The 12,585-nt window shown below is 38.4% G+C and overlaps 3 protein-coding genes across 3 annotated transcripts; 2 read left to right on the forward strand and 1 right to left on the reverse strand.

The window, feature by feature from the left end:
* Nucleotides 1–2,594: 2,594 nt before the first annotated feature.
* LOC111334094 (kelch-like protein 40) lies at nt 2,595–5,777 on the forward strand. The gene has a single exon (XM_022939783.2). The coding sequence runs from the start codon at nt 2,829–2,831 to the stop codon at nt 4,536–4,538; it is 1,710 nt and encodes a 569-aa protein (XP_022795518.2). The 5' UTR covers nt 2,595–2,828; the 3' UTR covers nt 4,539–5,777.
* On the reverse strand, nt 5,280–8,601 carry LOC111334061 (swi5-dependent recombination DNA repair protein 1 homolog). Its single transcript, XM_022939750.2, has 5 exons — nt 8,472–8,601; nt 7,387–7,457; nt 7,017–7,115; nt 6,388–6,576; nt 5,280–6,198 (listed from the first exon to the last, which is right to left on the reverse strand). The coding sequence occupies exons 1-5, from the start codon at nt 8,518–8,520 to the stop codon at nt 6,016–6,018; spliced, it is 591 nt and encodes a 196-aa protein (XP_022795485.2). The 5' UTR covers nt 8,521–8,601; the 3' UTR covers nt 5,280–6,015.
* Nucleotides 8,602–8,701: 100 nt separating this feature from the next.
* LOC111334059 (uncharacterized protein C3orf38 homolog) lies at nt 8,702–12,202 on the forward strand. The gene is made up of 3 exons (XM_022939746.2): nt 8,702–8,836; nt 9,955–10,133; nt 11,395–12,202. The coding sequence occupies exons 1-3, from the start codon at nt 8,716–8,718 to the stop codon at nt 11,974–11,976; spliced, it is 882 nt and encodes a 293-aa protein (XP_022795481.2). The 5' UTR covers nt 8,702–8,715; the 3' UTR covers nt 11,977–12,202.
* Nucleotides 12,203–12,585: the final 383 nt, after the last annotated feature.

The following is a 12,585-nucleotide window of genomic DNA, read 5'->3' on the forward strand; positions in this document are numbered from 1 at the left end:
TCAACTTAACGGCCTGCTCCCAGGTGGCTTGTTAGCTCAATTGGTAGAGCACTGCACTAGTATCGCAGAGGTCAGTGGTTCGAGTCCCGTACAGGCCTGATTTTTTTCAGGTCTGATTTTCGCTATTGCATAAATAGCGCTATCTACTGCGAGGATCGTGCATCATACTTATTAGTGTCCTGCTGTTAAGTTTTCCAAGTCAAGTTTATTGTGCATATACACTTAGCTTTTGTGAGAACAATCTCACCAGCTGTTAAAAGTAAAGAGAACTAAATTGAGATAGTACCATCTACAGTAAATAAGATGATATGAGATTAAAATTAACATTTAAAACTATTTACAAAAGACTAGATATATCATTTCATAAAATAAGGAAAGCTAAAATTAATTGAAGATACAAGTTGTAAAGTATGACGTATGACAATCGTATCAAACCTGACAAGTCTAGTTTTCTAATAGTATTTTTAAAAACCTTGAAAGATCGAATTACGATTAAGAAATTTAAGAAATTTATTCTTCCACATATTAACCAGTAGAACAGGCGATAGTCTTTGAGATCTTTAGTCGAGCGGAGGGAAGCGCAAGAAGAGCCCTCAGGGCGTGTCACTCGGAAAGACATCTACGGTATTCCGCCCGCGCGTGACTTAACCCTTCGCGCTCCTCGCGCCCCCGACTAAAAACTTAAAAAAAAAATCGATCAAATTAAAATAGTCGCAAGTCTGTGTGTGCTCAGACGTTGGTAATGGTAAAATGCACATAGCCTTTACACGATTTTCGCAATTATTGCACCAGTAATTTTCCTGTGCGTGTGAAAGGCACGTATAATAGCATGTGAGAATGTCGTCCCTTTCATACAGTTTTTTCTCTACCTTTCAATAGACCCTTCCACGGTTTTATCGGCCATATTGGTTGGGGTCAAACAAAACCTCGTTGCGTAGCAACGAGCCATAGAATCTCTTATGATAAGAAGACGCGCGTCGCTACCCTCGTTTAAATTTTCGCTTTGTTCAGGAAAAAAAATTAATATTCATCGCTGAAAAAGAGAAGACATCAATAAAGGCGAGTGACTTTTTCTCCTCTCGGCGAAAAACCTTTTCTTCTCTGCGTTTTATGGGAACATTGAGATCGTTTTTCTTTGGACGTGACCTTGCGGCCGACATAATGCCAGAAGGTCAGAGTACAGCTTTTCCGAATGACTTTTTGTATTTAAGTAACTTAATTGTGCAGAGGAAAAATTGAAATAAATGTGTTTACGTGCTCTTTAAACGTTTTCGTCCAGACAGGCTAACATACTCTTGAAAAACCAATAACTCGGCAAAGAGAAACCCTTGGTTTAATGGGTTTTGGAGATAGGTGTTCTGTCGGCGGTTGTAACAACGATAGAGGTGATCCGAAAAAATGGGTCATCCACTCACATGTACAGAAGTTATCGTTCCACAAGCCCAAGCAATAATTAATTGAAGCATGGTCTTGACAGGTTCAGAAGGGAAGAAAATATTTCTCAATAGGAAAGTCAAGGGAGAGTGTTGTCGTCTGCTCCAATCATTTTCGAGACGGGAAGCCTTCAGTAAGCAATCCAATACCTACTCCTTTTTTGACTCCTTTTGAGCATTCAAATACTAAGTCACCCAAAAGGCGGCGATTGTCAACATCGGTTGATAATAGTGATATTATCACTGCAAGTGACGAATTGATGAAAAGTGGAGACCATTCCCCAGGGTTAAAACTGTGTACAGCCTCTGCACAAAAAACCAGAGATGCTGATGTTCGACTCTATACTGGCATGCAAAATACAGATGCTTTCAGAACCTTATTTGAGTACTTACTCCCACCATAAATCCTAAAATTTAAAACTACACAATATCGATGGCTAAAAACATATTCAAATTTCTCAACCGAAAGAAGTGCTTTTTAAAATGCCATTATTATCGCACCATGGCGGCCACGAGGTCACCTTCAAACAACATATCAATCTGCCCATAAAACGCAGTGATAAAAAGGTACTTCGCCAAAAATTCGGCACTCACTTTTAGTACGCCTTATCCATGTTCCCACTTGATTTGGAGACGAAAATAAGCGATTTTCCCTTTATAAAGTTACGATATTGAGCGAAGGTACCGACGCGCGTCGAATAATTACAAAAGAATATATTGCTTGTTGCTACGCAACGAGGTTTTGTTTGACCCCCAAACAATATGGCCGTAAAAACCGTGGAAGGGTCTATTAGTTTCTTAAGTAAACCACTGAAAACTTTCACTTTCGCATAAGCATTGGAACCTTAACGGCGATTAGTGAATGTCTAAACGGTCGTGACTTTCTGAGTAAGGACTGGACCCATTATTATATTTCAAATCCTTTAAAAAAATAATAGATTCTTGTCCTCACTTCGAAACCTGCTTTTGGAGTATCTATTTAAGTCACAACCATGTCCAAACGCGGGCATCCTCCGGATTCCTTGACTTGTTCCCTCCCATGATCCCAGTCATCTTCAAAATGGGTGCAACCCCCCGAAAGGTTCGAAAGGTTAGAAGGAAGTAGTGTGATGAGTCCTGGTACTCGTCTTGCTCCTTCCCGTCATTCCTTTGTACCCCACTTCAGCTCTGTGCATATTTTTGGAAACGACTGAAGACGAGTCAAGCAACTAACACTGTTGTTGCAGTATTGCTCCACCGTCACTGTCCGAAGTAGTTTTGTGATCGCCACAGCCCTATTTCGTAAAAGAAACGTTAACACGGCGACGGCCCATTGTTTTAATAGTTTGACATAAAACGAAGAAATCTGCTTTTAGAATCGCTAAGTCTTAACAGTCTCCATAACTCCTATACGAAATGAATTTGTCCGATCAAGCCGAGTCTGAATCGCCTAAAACTGTGTCAGTGATAGTTCAGGATGGAAAGGAATTCAAGACGCACAGACATGTTCTTTCCGAGGCAAGTCACTTCTTTGAAAAACTCCTCACCAGCAACATGAAAGAAAATAACGAAGGAGTAATTCGATTGGAATACTTCACGGAGTCGCTGATGAAAGATGTTCTCGAGTTTATTCACACTGGAAATGTTTGCATTTCGACAGGTGGAAATGCCGCAGAGCTCATTGCAGCGGCAGATTACCTGTGTCTCTCCAAGCTCAAGTCGTTTGCTGGGAAATTCATCGAGCAGACCATGTCCTCTTCAAACTGCGTTTCGACTTACTTCATGGCTGAGAAATTCTATCATTCCGAGCTGTTGGACAGCGCGCGGAAGTTCATCTTATCAAATTTTGCCAGAGTCGCACAAACAAAAAATTTCCCTCGTTTACCGAGTCACGAAGTTGAACAATTAGTGTCCAGCGACGATGTCGTAATCAATTCAGAGGAAGACGTTTTTAAAGCAATTATAAAGTGGACTATTCACAAGAAAAGTGAAAGAAGCAAAGAATTCTGTAATCTCTTCCGTCACGTTCGCTTGACCCTTCTTTCGCGTGACTTTTTACTGAATGATGTCGTGACAAACGAATTTGTGACAGGAAGTGTAGAGTGTCTCGGTAGCGCGACTCACGCGTTAGCTTGGATGGATCGTGCAGCCTATGGTGACCTTTCAAGATCGTTTCCTCCGCGAAAGGCACTCGAGAAGTGTGTCATCGCAATTTGCAGAAAGCATGAGCCTTTAGAGAACCCTCTTTTTTACCTTCCCAAAAAGGGTGATATTTGTCGCTTGCAGGGTATGGCCAAAACTGACTGTGTACCTGAACATGTTTTCTCATGCCGGGGGAAACTATTTTTCATTTCCAAAGAAATTGATAAATCGCAATATTATGACCCAGATTTTAACTGCTGGCATGCAGCACCCTGGACAAAAACCGATTCAGAAATTAACTGGCTGCACTGGCGAGTAATGGGTAGACCAGTTCGTCGCAAAGTAGTAGTCGTTCAGAACGAAATTTGTTTCATTGAGGAAGATCTAGATGAAGTATCAAGCTGTCTCTGGAAATTCAACCTGGACACGAATTCCACGAGTTGCACGAAGGACTGGCTAGAAACAACAAGAATTTGTGCCGTAACAGTGGGCAAGTACATTTATGTTATAGGTGGGGCTAGAGACATAAATATTATCGCACAATGTTCAAAGTTTGACGCCGCGGAAAACAAATGGGAGAAGTTGGCGAATTTAAACATGGCGAGGTTTGATGCCCTTGGAGTTGGAACACAAGAAAAGATTTACGTCGCTGGAGGGTGGCTGGACTTCGACGAGTGTACCAACACGTGTGAAGTTTACTACGAGTTTACAGATGAATGGCACTCGATGGGTCGATTAACAGTTTTCCGGCCTTTTGGAAACATGGTGTTAATTGATAATTCTTTGTACGCGCTGGGTGGTGCTTTGCATGAGTTTTTCGGAAATGTATGGTCAATTGAGGGCTACGACCACGAAAAAGATGAGTGGATAGAAAAGGAACGTACCCTCTTTGTTGAAAATATTACGCAGTACAAAGCGTCTTCCTTTACATATTTGAAAAATGGGTCAATCAAGTTGAAACGTTACAAAGGTATCTTTCAATGAGAGGTCCTTCTGGTGTCTGAAACCCTAACGATAATACTCTCTTAGAGACTACCGTACTACGTAGTTACGTGCTTTATCAATAATCCGTTTTGCTCCCCTGTCAAGTTCTGTTCCAACAATGATCTTGACCCTTTACACCATAACATCAGTATGCATATTCTTCCTTCTGTTCTCTACACATTTCTATACAGTTCTGTTCCAACAATGATCTTGACCCTTTACACCATAACATCAGTATGCATATTCTTCATTCTGTTCTCTACACATTTCCTTAAGTGCTGACAGGGAGAACTTGTTTAAAAAGCAAGAGCTTCTTTATCTGGTGATCAATTCCTCTATTCCCGTTACCTTAATGTTTGATTCAGGGGTGATATTGTGGGGAGAAATTAAATGCTAGTCACTATTTGGAGCTAAAGGGTTAAGTGACCCTGGGGGGATTGCAACCTTTTGCCCTGGGCAAATTTCCTGAGGAACCGCAACCCCGTTTGAAGGCCAAACGTTTGACACTCTTTTGCTTTGTGTCTCCAACAAGAGACTCCATTATATCAGTACAGTGTCCATGGACAATATGAAGCTTGTTCGGTTAAAAATGGCTTTGAAATATCTTATCACACTCAACTTTTGTGCCAAGTTTCAGCCAAATCGGTTGACTACCACTTTTGGCTCCTGAAACACTTTCTCAAAAACAGGGACACTTAAAACCATTAACAAATAATTGAACACCTTATGACAGTAAACTAATTGATTAAAAATACGTTTTTCATTTATTAGACAAACTTTGTGTCTTTGCTTTAATTTATTGCTGAGAAACAAAAGAACATAAGCTCAATTCCTTTTAATGAGAGACAATAAAGTAATAATGTGTAGGTCTGATTGTTAATTCTCAACCTTAGCTGCTACACATTTTCTTGTAGATTAGTTACAAGAATTTGTTGTTCAATCAAGATAACAACTATCGGTAATATCTGATAAGTTTGAGTATTCTCATTACCTGTCTGTAAGATAATGTAGGAATATTATAAGGAGAAGTTATTAATCACTTCTGAGGGTTAATGGGTTAAATTACTTTCTTGCTTTGGTATTGATGTGTCTCTTAGGTGACCACCCCCTACATGAAAGGGTGATTGCTAAAGTGAGCTGACTGTATTTGCAATAACCATCTAGACCATAGGTAAACAGGTCACTGATTGTTTGAAAAAGGAATAAAGTAAGTATTGTGACTGGTTTTTTAGTCTTCAATCTGATTGCTGAGAATGTGGCCCCAAGTTTAATGAACAATCAAAGAGCAAAAACAAAACTATCCAAGATTAATTTCATGATGAGAATTCAAGTGAGTCCTTAAAGTAGTGTTATTCTAGAAAGTTAAATATCAGAGCTTGCACTTATCAACTGCATCATCATTTGGGACAGCAGTAGAAGAGAAGGTGATCAGGCAGGTCATTGTTGATTAACATAATTTTATACCCATATTTCAGTCTCAATAGAATGCTTCATTATCCTCAGAGTAATGAATAATTTCTCTATCCACTTGCAAGTTCAACAACAGTTGACTCATCGTAGGCTTGGGATCCAGTTGTATTTTTTCCAAAAGTCTCTCTGCAGCTTCCTGGCTTACTCTCCTCCACTTGTCTATCAAACATTTCAGCTCCTTGAGGTCATTCTACAAAATCAGGAACAACTTATAGTCACTCTCAAAAATCTAAAGACTGAGACACAGGCATCCCATCTGTGGTTACAGACAGAGAGCCCATCCTGCAAGATTTTAGCAGTGTAAATTTCTCAAGCTTAATTTTTCTTACATTTTTTCATAGTTATTTTTCCAGTGAGTGCCATTTTATTCTTTGCTTACCTTATTTCTACACATTTTGACAAGATTTAGTTTTCTCAAGGAGTCTTCTCTTTCTTGTATCATTTTGATTAAATCTTTTTTCTCAGTCAGAAGCTTGTGTAAGGCTGGCCCAGTTTCCTTAGGGCTTGGAATCTCATTGCGATCTTGACTGTTATTGTATCTACATCTTTTTGGTGTATCAAAATTTTCCTGTAATAGGAGAGAGAAATCAATATAAATATTACTCATATATGATTTTTCTACCATTGGTTTTAGGAAAGATACCACAAAATTTTCAAGGATTTTTTAGCAAGTGACTAAAACTGCAGATCTGAAAAACAGAAAATATCCTAACCAAAATAAGCCCAAATCAAGATTTTAACCCTCTACACCCAAACAGCAGTATGCATATACTCCATACTGTCCTCCAAACATTTCCTAAGGTGCTGACAATGAGGATTTGTTTAACCATAAAGAGCTTTCATTGGTGAATATTTTCTTCATTCTCATGACCTTAATTTGTGATTAAGAGGTATTATCTTAATGGGAAATTAGATGCTAATCACTCTTAAGAGTCCAAGGGTTAAGTCAGATTAATTCTGAATCTCTCAGTGTTACTGTAAATGATCAGTGAATTAGCCATATTTTACCTGATTACCAGAAGCAAAACAGCGCTCCATCACTGGAGAAACAAATGGTGATGACAGTCTTCGTAGCCCACATGATCTTTTACGAGATGTTGGCGTATACTGAGTGAAAATGAAAAGTTTCCATTACCAAATGTATGTGTTTATTTGTATATTCACATGTAAATAGTTGTCTCATAACACTCAAACTAAACACCACATTCTTGTGACTAATTTATACAGAAATGTGCAGCAGCTAGAGGAAAGAATGAATAGTCAGATCATGGGTGCTTCAGGGTTTAAGATACAAAAAGACTACTAATACAAAATATTTTTCAAATATACTACAAACATGACCAAAAGCATCATAAGAGCTGTAACCAGTTAACATTACCTTTTGATTAGCACATGAAGCACTCCGAGTGTTTCTTGTGTCTGGTGTTTGAAGCTGCAATGGTGTTGACCCTGTAGAAATATGGCAGTACATGTAATGAACTTTGAAACATGCCATAACTTACAGCTTTTTAGAAGCTGCAACAATGCAACAACTTCCAATATTAACTTAAAAAAAATCATAAAATTATAATATTTGTATTAGTTGCAATTGAATGCTTATCATCAGGCTTGGAAAAAAAACTATAAGAGATGGTTACATAGAGGTTTGATCTAACACCAAATTCTTGTAACTAATTAACAAGGAAATGTTAAGCAGCCAGAGGTGAGAATTAACCATCTGATCTTGGGGGTTAAAGGGTTACATGCAATGGCAGTTTTGTCACAGGTCTACCTGCCATACCTAATTTAATGTCCCCGATTCGTAGGCCACTTGTGGCCAGCTAGAAGAGTTTGACACATTAATAAAGTTGATTTATTGATTGATTGATACCTAAACGGCCTCCTAAAGATAATCACAGTTTTCTTTGAGGTCTTGCCTTCTCTTTGCAAACCCCATACATATGTTGTAGTTAGTTTGAATTTCAGGTTAAGCTACTTTCCAACTACTAAGTCTGATCTGTACTTTCTTTCAGATCAAGGTGTTATATTCGAGAAAAAGAAAACTTAACAATAATAAAACATTGCACACAAATTCAGTTAGAGATCAAGCAAGAAATAACACCAGGTAAATGTACCGTTGTAATCTGCTGGTTACAAGTACCGTAAAGACGGTAGCCAATTACCTTGTTACCCCCACCGACGCAGAACGACAATTTCCTCAGAAACTTTCACCCCTTTATTCAAATGTACTCTTGTTTTACTTCGCCAATGTTTAAGAAAAAACACTCATATATGAACAAAATTAATGTCTGGAAAAAGGAAATTGTGGTCCATACAGTGAGCAATTAAATGTTCTTTTCGGCCCGACTTCGGTGCAAGAGTCCAGCTGAAGAGACTGTTTCAAAACAAGAAAAGTCATAATAGTAGAGACTTGGAAACGTTTTCACATCGAGGTAAATCCTTTGTTTTAAATTGGATGAGTACCTTCAGAAGTATTTGAAATCCCCGCCACACCGTCCGCCATCTCCGCCATGTTAGTTACTCATCTTTGTATTTTGAGATGGACAGGGCGCATGAGCGCAAGGCTTGTTAACTGGCCCAAAATCACGCGGGGTCATGGAACTTCCTGCTTGGCCGGAAGAATATAGGGAAAGGGAAAGAATAAGTGCAAGACCCAAAGAAGAACTTTCTTTTAAAATGTGAATTTGCGACGAAACTAATTTTTCACATGTTGTCAGACAAAGAGTTAGAAGGGTGCAGATCCATCTTGAACAAACTTCCCCAACGGGATTTGATAAATCTTACGGATACGGTGACGAACCGAGCAGTATCGCCAGAAAATACAACTGGTGAGGTTATACAAAGATTCTCTTTTGTATCCATATCTTATTGGACGTTTCGATGTGTAGTATCGCTGACTATTTGACGAGCTGTGCCGTATTTTGACGAGCCCGTAGGGCGAGCGAAATACAAACAACGATTAAAAAATACTAAGCAGTAAGTTACGCACCGAAACATCTGGTAAGTTATTTGTCATCCAACTGCTTTATTTTACATGCATTTCTTATAGGGTGCATTAAGTTATTTATTATCCAACTGCATTATTCTACTTGCTTTCCTTATAAGGTACAATAAAAAATAACCAATTGTCCAATATCGCGTAACATTTGAACTCGATTCATGCGTTATTTGTACTCTACTTAGCGCAGTCGGACAAAAAGTTAGGAATATTGTATTTCTAAAGAAACTTTGGTGCTTCGTCAGTGTGGGGTATTACAAGATAATTTGGTTTCATTAACTGAGTTGATGCTCTATATTGACCATCATTAAGAGTTTCTTGAGCTGGCGGTTTGATCAGAAGCCCTTTGTCAGATGCTCTATATTGACCACCATTAAGAGTTTCTTGAGCTGGGGGTTTGATAAGAAGCCCTTTGTCAGATGCTCTATATTGACCACCATTAAGAGTTTCTTGAGCTGGCGGTTTGATCAGAAACCCTTTGTCAGATGCTCAAAACGTCAACCCTAGGAACTACTTCACTGTGACAAGTGTTTTGAAACATTAAAAAAAAATCTCTTCTTGTCAAGTTTCTATGTTTTACAACTCATCCGTGTTAATTGCTTTGTATGCTACAATAGATTTACAACTCATACTCTGCACCTTATGAAAATAGGTACAGTTATTTCTAGGTCAAGTTTTCCTTTATTTTTCGGTTTGGCTGGTAATGAGGAAAATACACAGTTGGGAAAGATTTCTTTATAACCCCATACTATTCTGAAACAAAGCTGTAATCCCTAAGGAAATCTGTTGTTTTGGCCATTTTTTTCCCTTTCCAAGAACTTTATGCAGAATAAAGCTTGGGGCTGTGTGGAAATCTTGCTACCTTTTGAAACAGGATAACATTTAACCAGATCTTGAGCAGCACAGTACAAACCTCCCATAATTGTGTTGATCAAATCTTCCCTACAGAGGCGGTCAATGCCATACTTAGTTACAGCCATACTGCGTCACAGTTGCTGAAAAGGAAGAAAGTGAAGAGAGAACACATCTATCAGTACTTGGCAGAAAAAGGGATAATTGAACATTTGGCATCTGACAAGCCTACCTTGATAAAAAGGGCATTATTGTATTGGGGCTCCAGTGGAGAGGTGAGTTTCTGGGATTTCTTTTGAAAGCAAGTTTCAGTTGAGTGAGGTGATCTGTGTGAACTCACATGTCAGGGCTCGAAATTAACGGTTACCTGTTAACCAATGGTTAGTAATTTTCAACATTTGGTTACTAAAAATGTGTCCAACTAACTCGACATGGTTAGTAAAATTTCTAACATATTTAAACATTGGTAGACTTTGGGACAAAGAGCACGTAGACGCGACTCTCAGAGGAATACTTAAAATACTCAATTTGTTAAATCAACTTAAACTCTTTTAGAGAATGTGCTGTAGATGTACTGTTCTTGACTAATCATGGTAAACGAGAGGGAAATAAAATAAGTGCATAATTGTCAACGTTTTTAAGGTCACCATGCAATTTCAGCTACTCTTTAATTTGTCCTAGTCGTTACTATCAAAATGTTGAATATTTGAGATATCGTAACTTGTGAGCTTGGATACCAAACTTTATAATTTGGTCAGTAAAAAAGATGTCTACTAACCCGAAGGGTTAGTGCTCCAAAAATTAAATTCGAGCCCTGCATGTGCTTTGATTCCTAACCCCTTCACCAGCTTCATCCGTAGCCCTTGGACCCTTAGGAGTGACTAAAATTTCTCCAGATGATAGCACCTCTGAATCACACCACAAGGTCATGAGAATAAAGGAAATTGTCACCAACTAAAAGGGGGCTCCTGATTGTTAAACAGATTCTCCCTGTCAGCATGTTAGGAAATGTACAGAGAACAGTATGGAGAATATGCATACTGATGTTAGGTTGTAAAGGGTTCATAACTGTAAAATGTTTGAACCCTCTATGGAGGAGAGGTGATGTCAGGGCTCAACACCAATGCCGGTAGCCCACTAGCCACAGGCTAATAGAAATTCAGTTTTGGCTGCTGGTTTTCAATTTCCACTAACCAGTTTGGCTAGTAAACAGACTGAAATTGTCATAACATCTAAAAACATCTAAGATGTCACTAGCTACTTGGCTAGTAAGTTGAAAAGTTAGTGTCAAGCCCTGGATGTTCCCTAGCAAGGCACGATGTAGAGATGTCAAGGCTTCATGTGACTTCTCATGGTGTGTCTCTTGATATGCTCTTAAAATTCAGTAAGATGTTAAGGTAGGACCCAGTGTTGCAAGATAAAGCTTGTACCTATTCCTAGAACTGCAAAATGGAAGGAATTCCTGAGATGTGTGCTTGATCTCAAAGAACTTGAACATGTTTGTCACAAATTTGTCTTTTTTTTTTTACTCCTTAGGATAGTGAAGAGGAGAAAGAAAATGATTCTGAAAATCTGACAGCATTAGAGTCTAAATCAGAAATTCTGAGCAGTGTTACTAGCTGTACAAATCCACCATTTGATAACAGCATTAATGGACAGCAGTTAGCTGAGTATTTTATACCCTGGTTCTACAAAATCTTGAACTCTTTCAATACCCCTTGTGACAACTCATCACAGGAATGGGGTCCACAGCATTTTTGGGAAGATGCAAAAGGATCAGTCCTTGTAGTATCTGACAGACAAGTATTCGATGAGTGCCAAGGAGCAATGGCAGTCAGTGCAAAACTTCAAGAACTTGTTTGCAAAGAAAAAATACTCTTTAATGCAAATGTCACTGGAGCAAGGGGCCAAATAGATGCTTATGGACTCGTCAAAATTTCAGTTGGAGGCACAGTACATCGATTTTCCAACTGCCTTGGAATTTTTGAACAATCCTTTGGACTTGTTCGAGACCCACAGATGCAGAATAACTGGAAAATTAAATTTACTGAGCTAAAACTGAAAGCACAGCAGCAACAAAATGAAGTGGAAGGTTACACCAAAAAGGCCATTACATAAAAAAGAAGGAGGATGTAATATCAGTCGACTATAGCGTTAATGTAAATGTGTAGGGCAATGATAATAGACTGTATTTCTATTTTAGCACTGACTATAGGGCTGTTTTCTGAAATAGCAAGTTTTCCCTTTTTTGTTACAAGAACACCCCACTAAATATATAAATTACATCAATAAGTTTGTGTCTTTTACACTCTGTTAATTGAATGAAAAATCTTAAAACCTTTTACTCTCAAGATTTCATTAGTAAATCTCCTATCTGTCTGCTATGTAATTCTTATGATGTGAGTTTGGAGAATTTTTTGTTGGATCAACTAACAATCACCTAATTGACATTTTTTGTTATTCCCATCATTTGTCTGCTTGATACTGATATCTTAGGAGAAATTCTGTCTTCGTTGCTGATAGAGGTCAGAGGATCCACAAAGAAAAATATTTGAACACTAGCTTCCTTTGATGCAACCATTTTCTGGGATATTTGTCCAAGTTTATTATTTGTTTGGAACCAAGGCTGTGAGTCTAGAGAAACAGATTACCGGTAAGTCCATGGACAAATTTTCCAAGCTATTTTTGCAACAAATGGAGAGTACTGTGTTTATTATCCTTCAAATA

Source organism: Stylophora pistillata, chromosome 4 (genome assembly GCF_964205215.1).
Source record: "Stylophora pistillata chromosome 4, jaStyPist1.2, whole genome shotgun sequence".
In the NCBI taxonomy this organism is placed as follows: Eukaryota; Metazoa; Cnidaria; class Anthozoa; order Scleractinia; family Pocilloporidae; genus Stylophora; species Stylophora pistillata.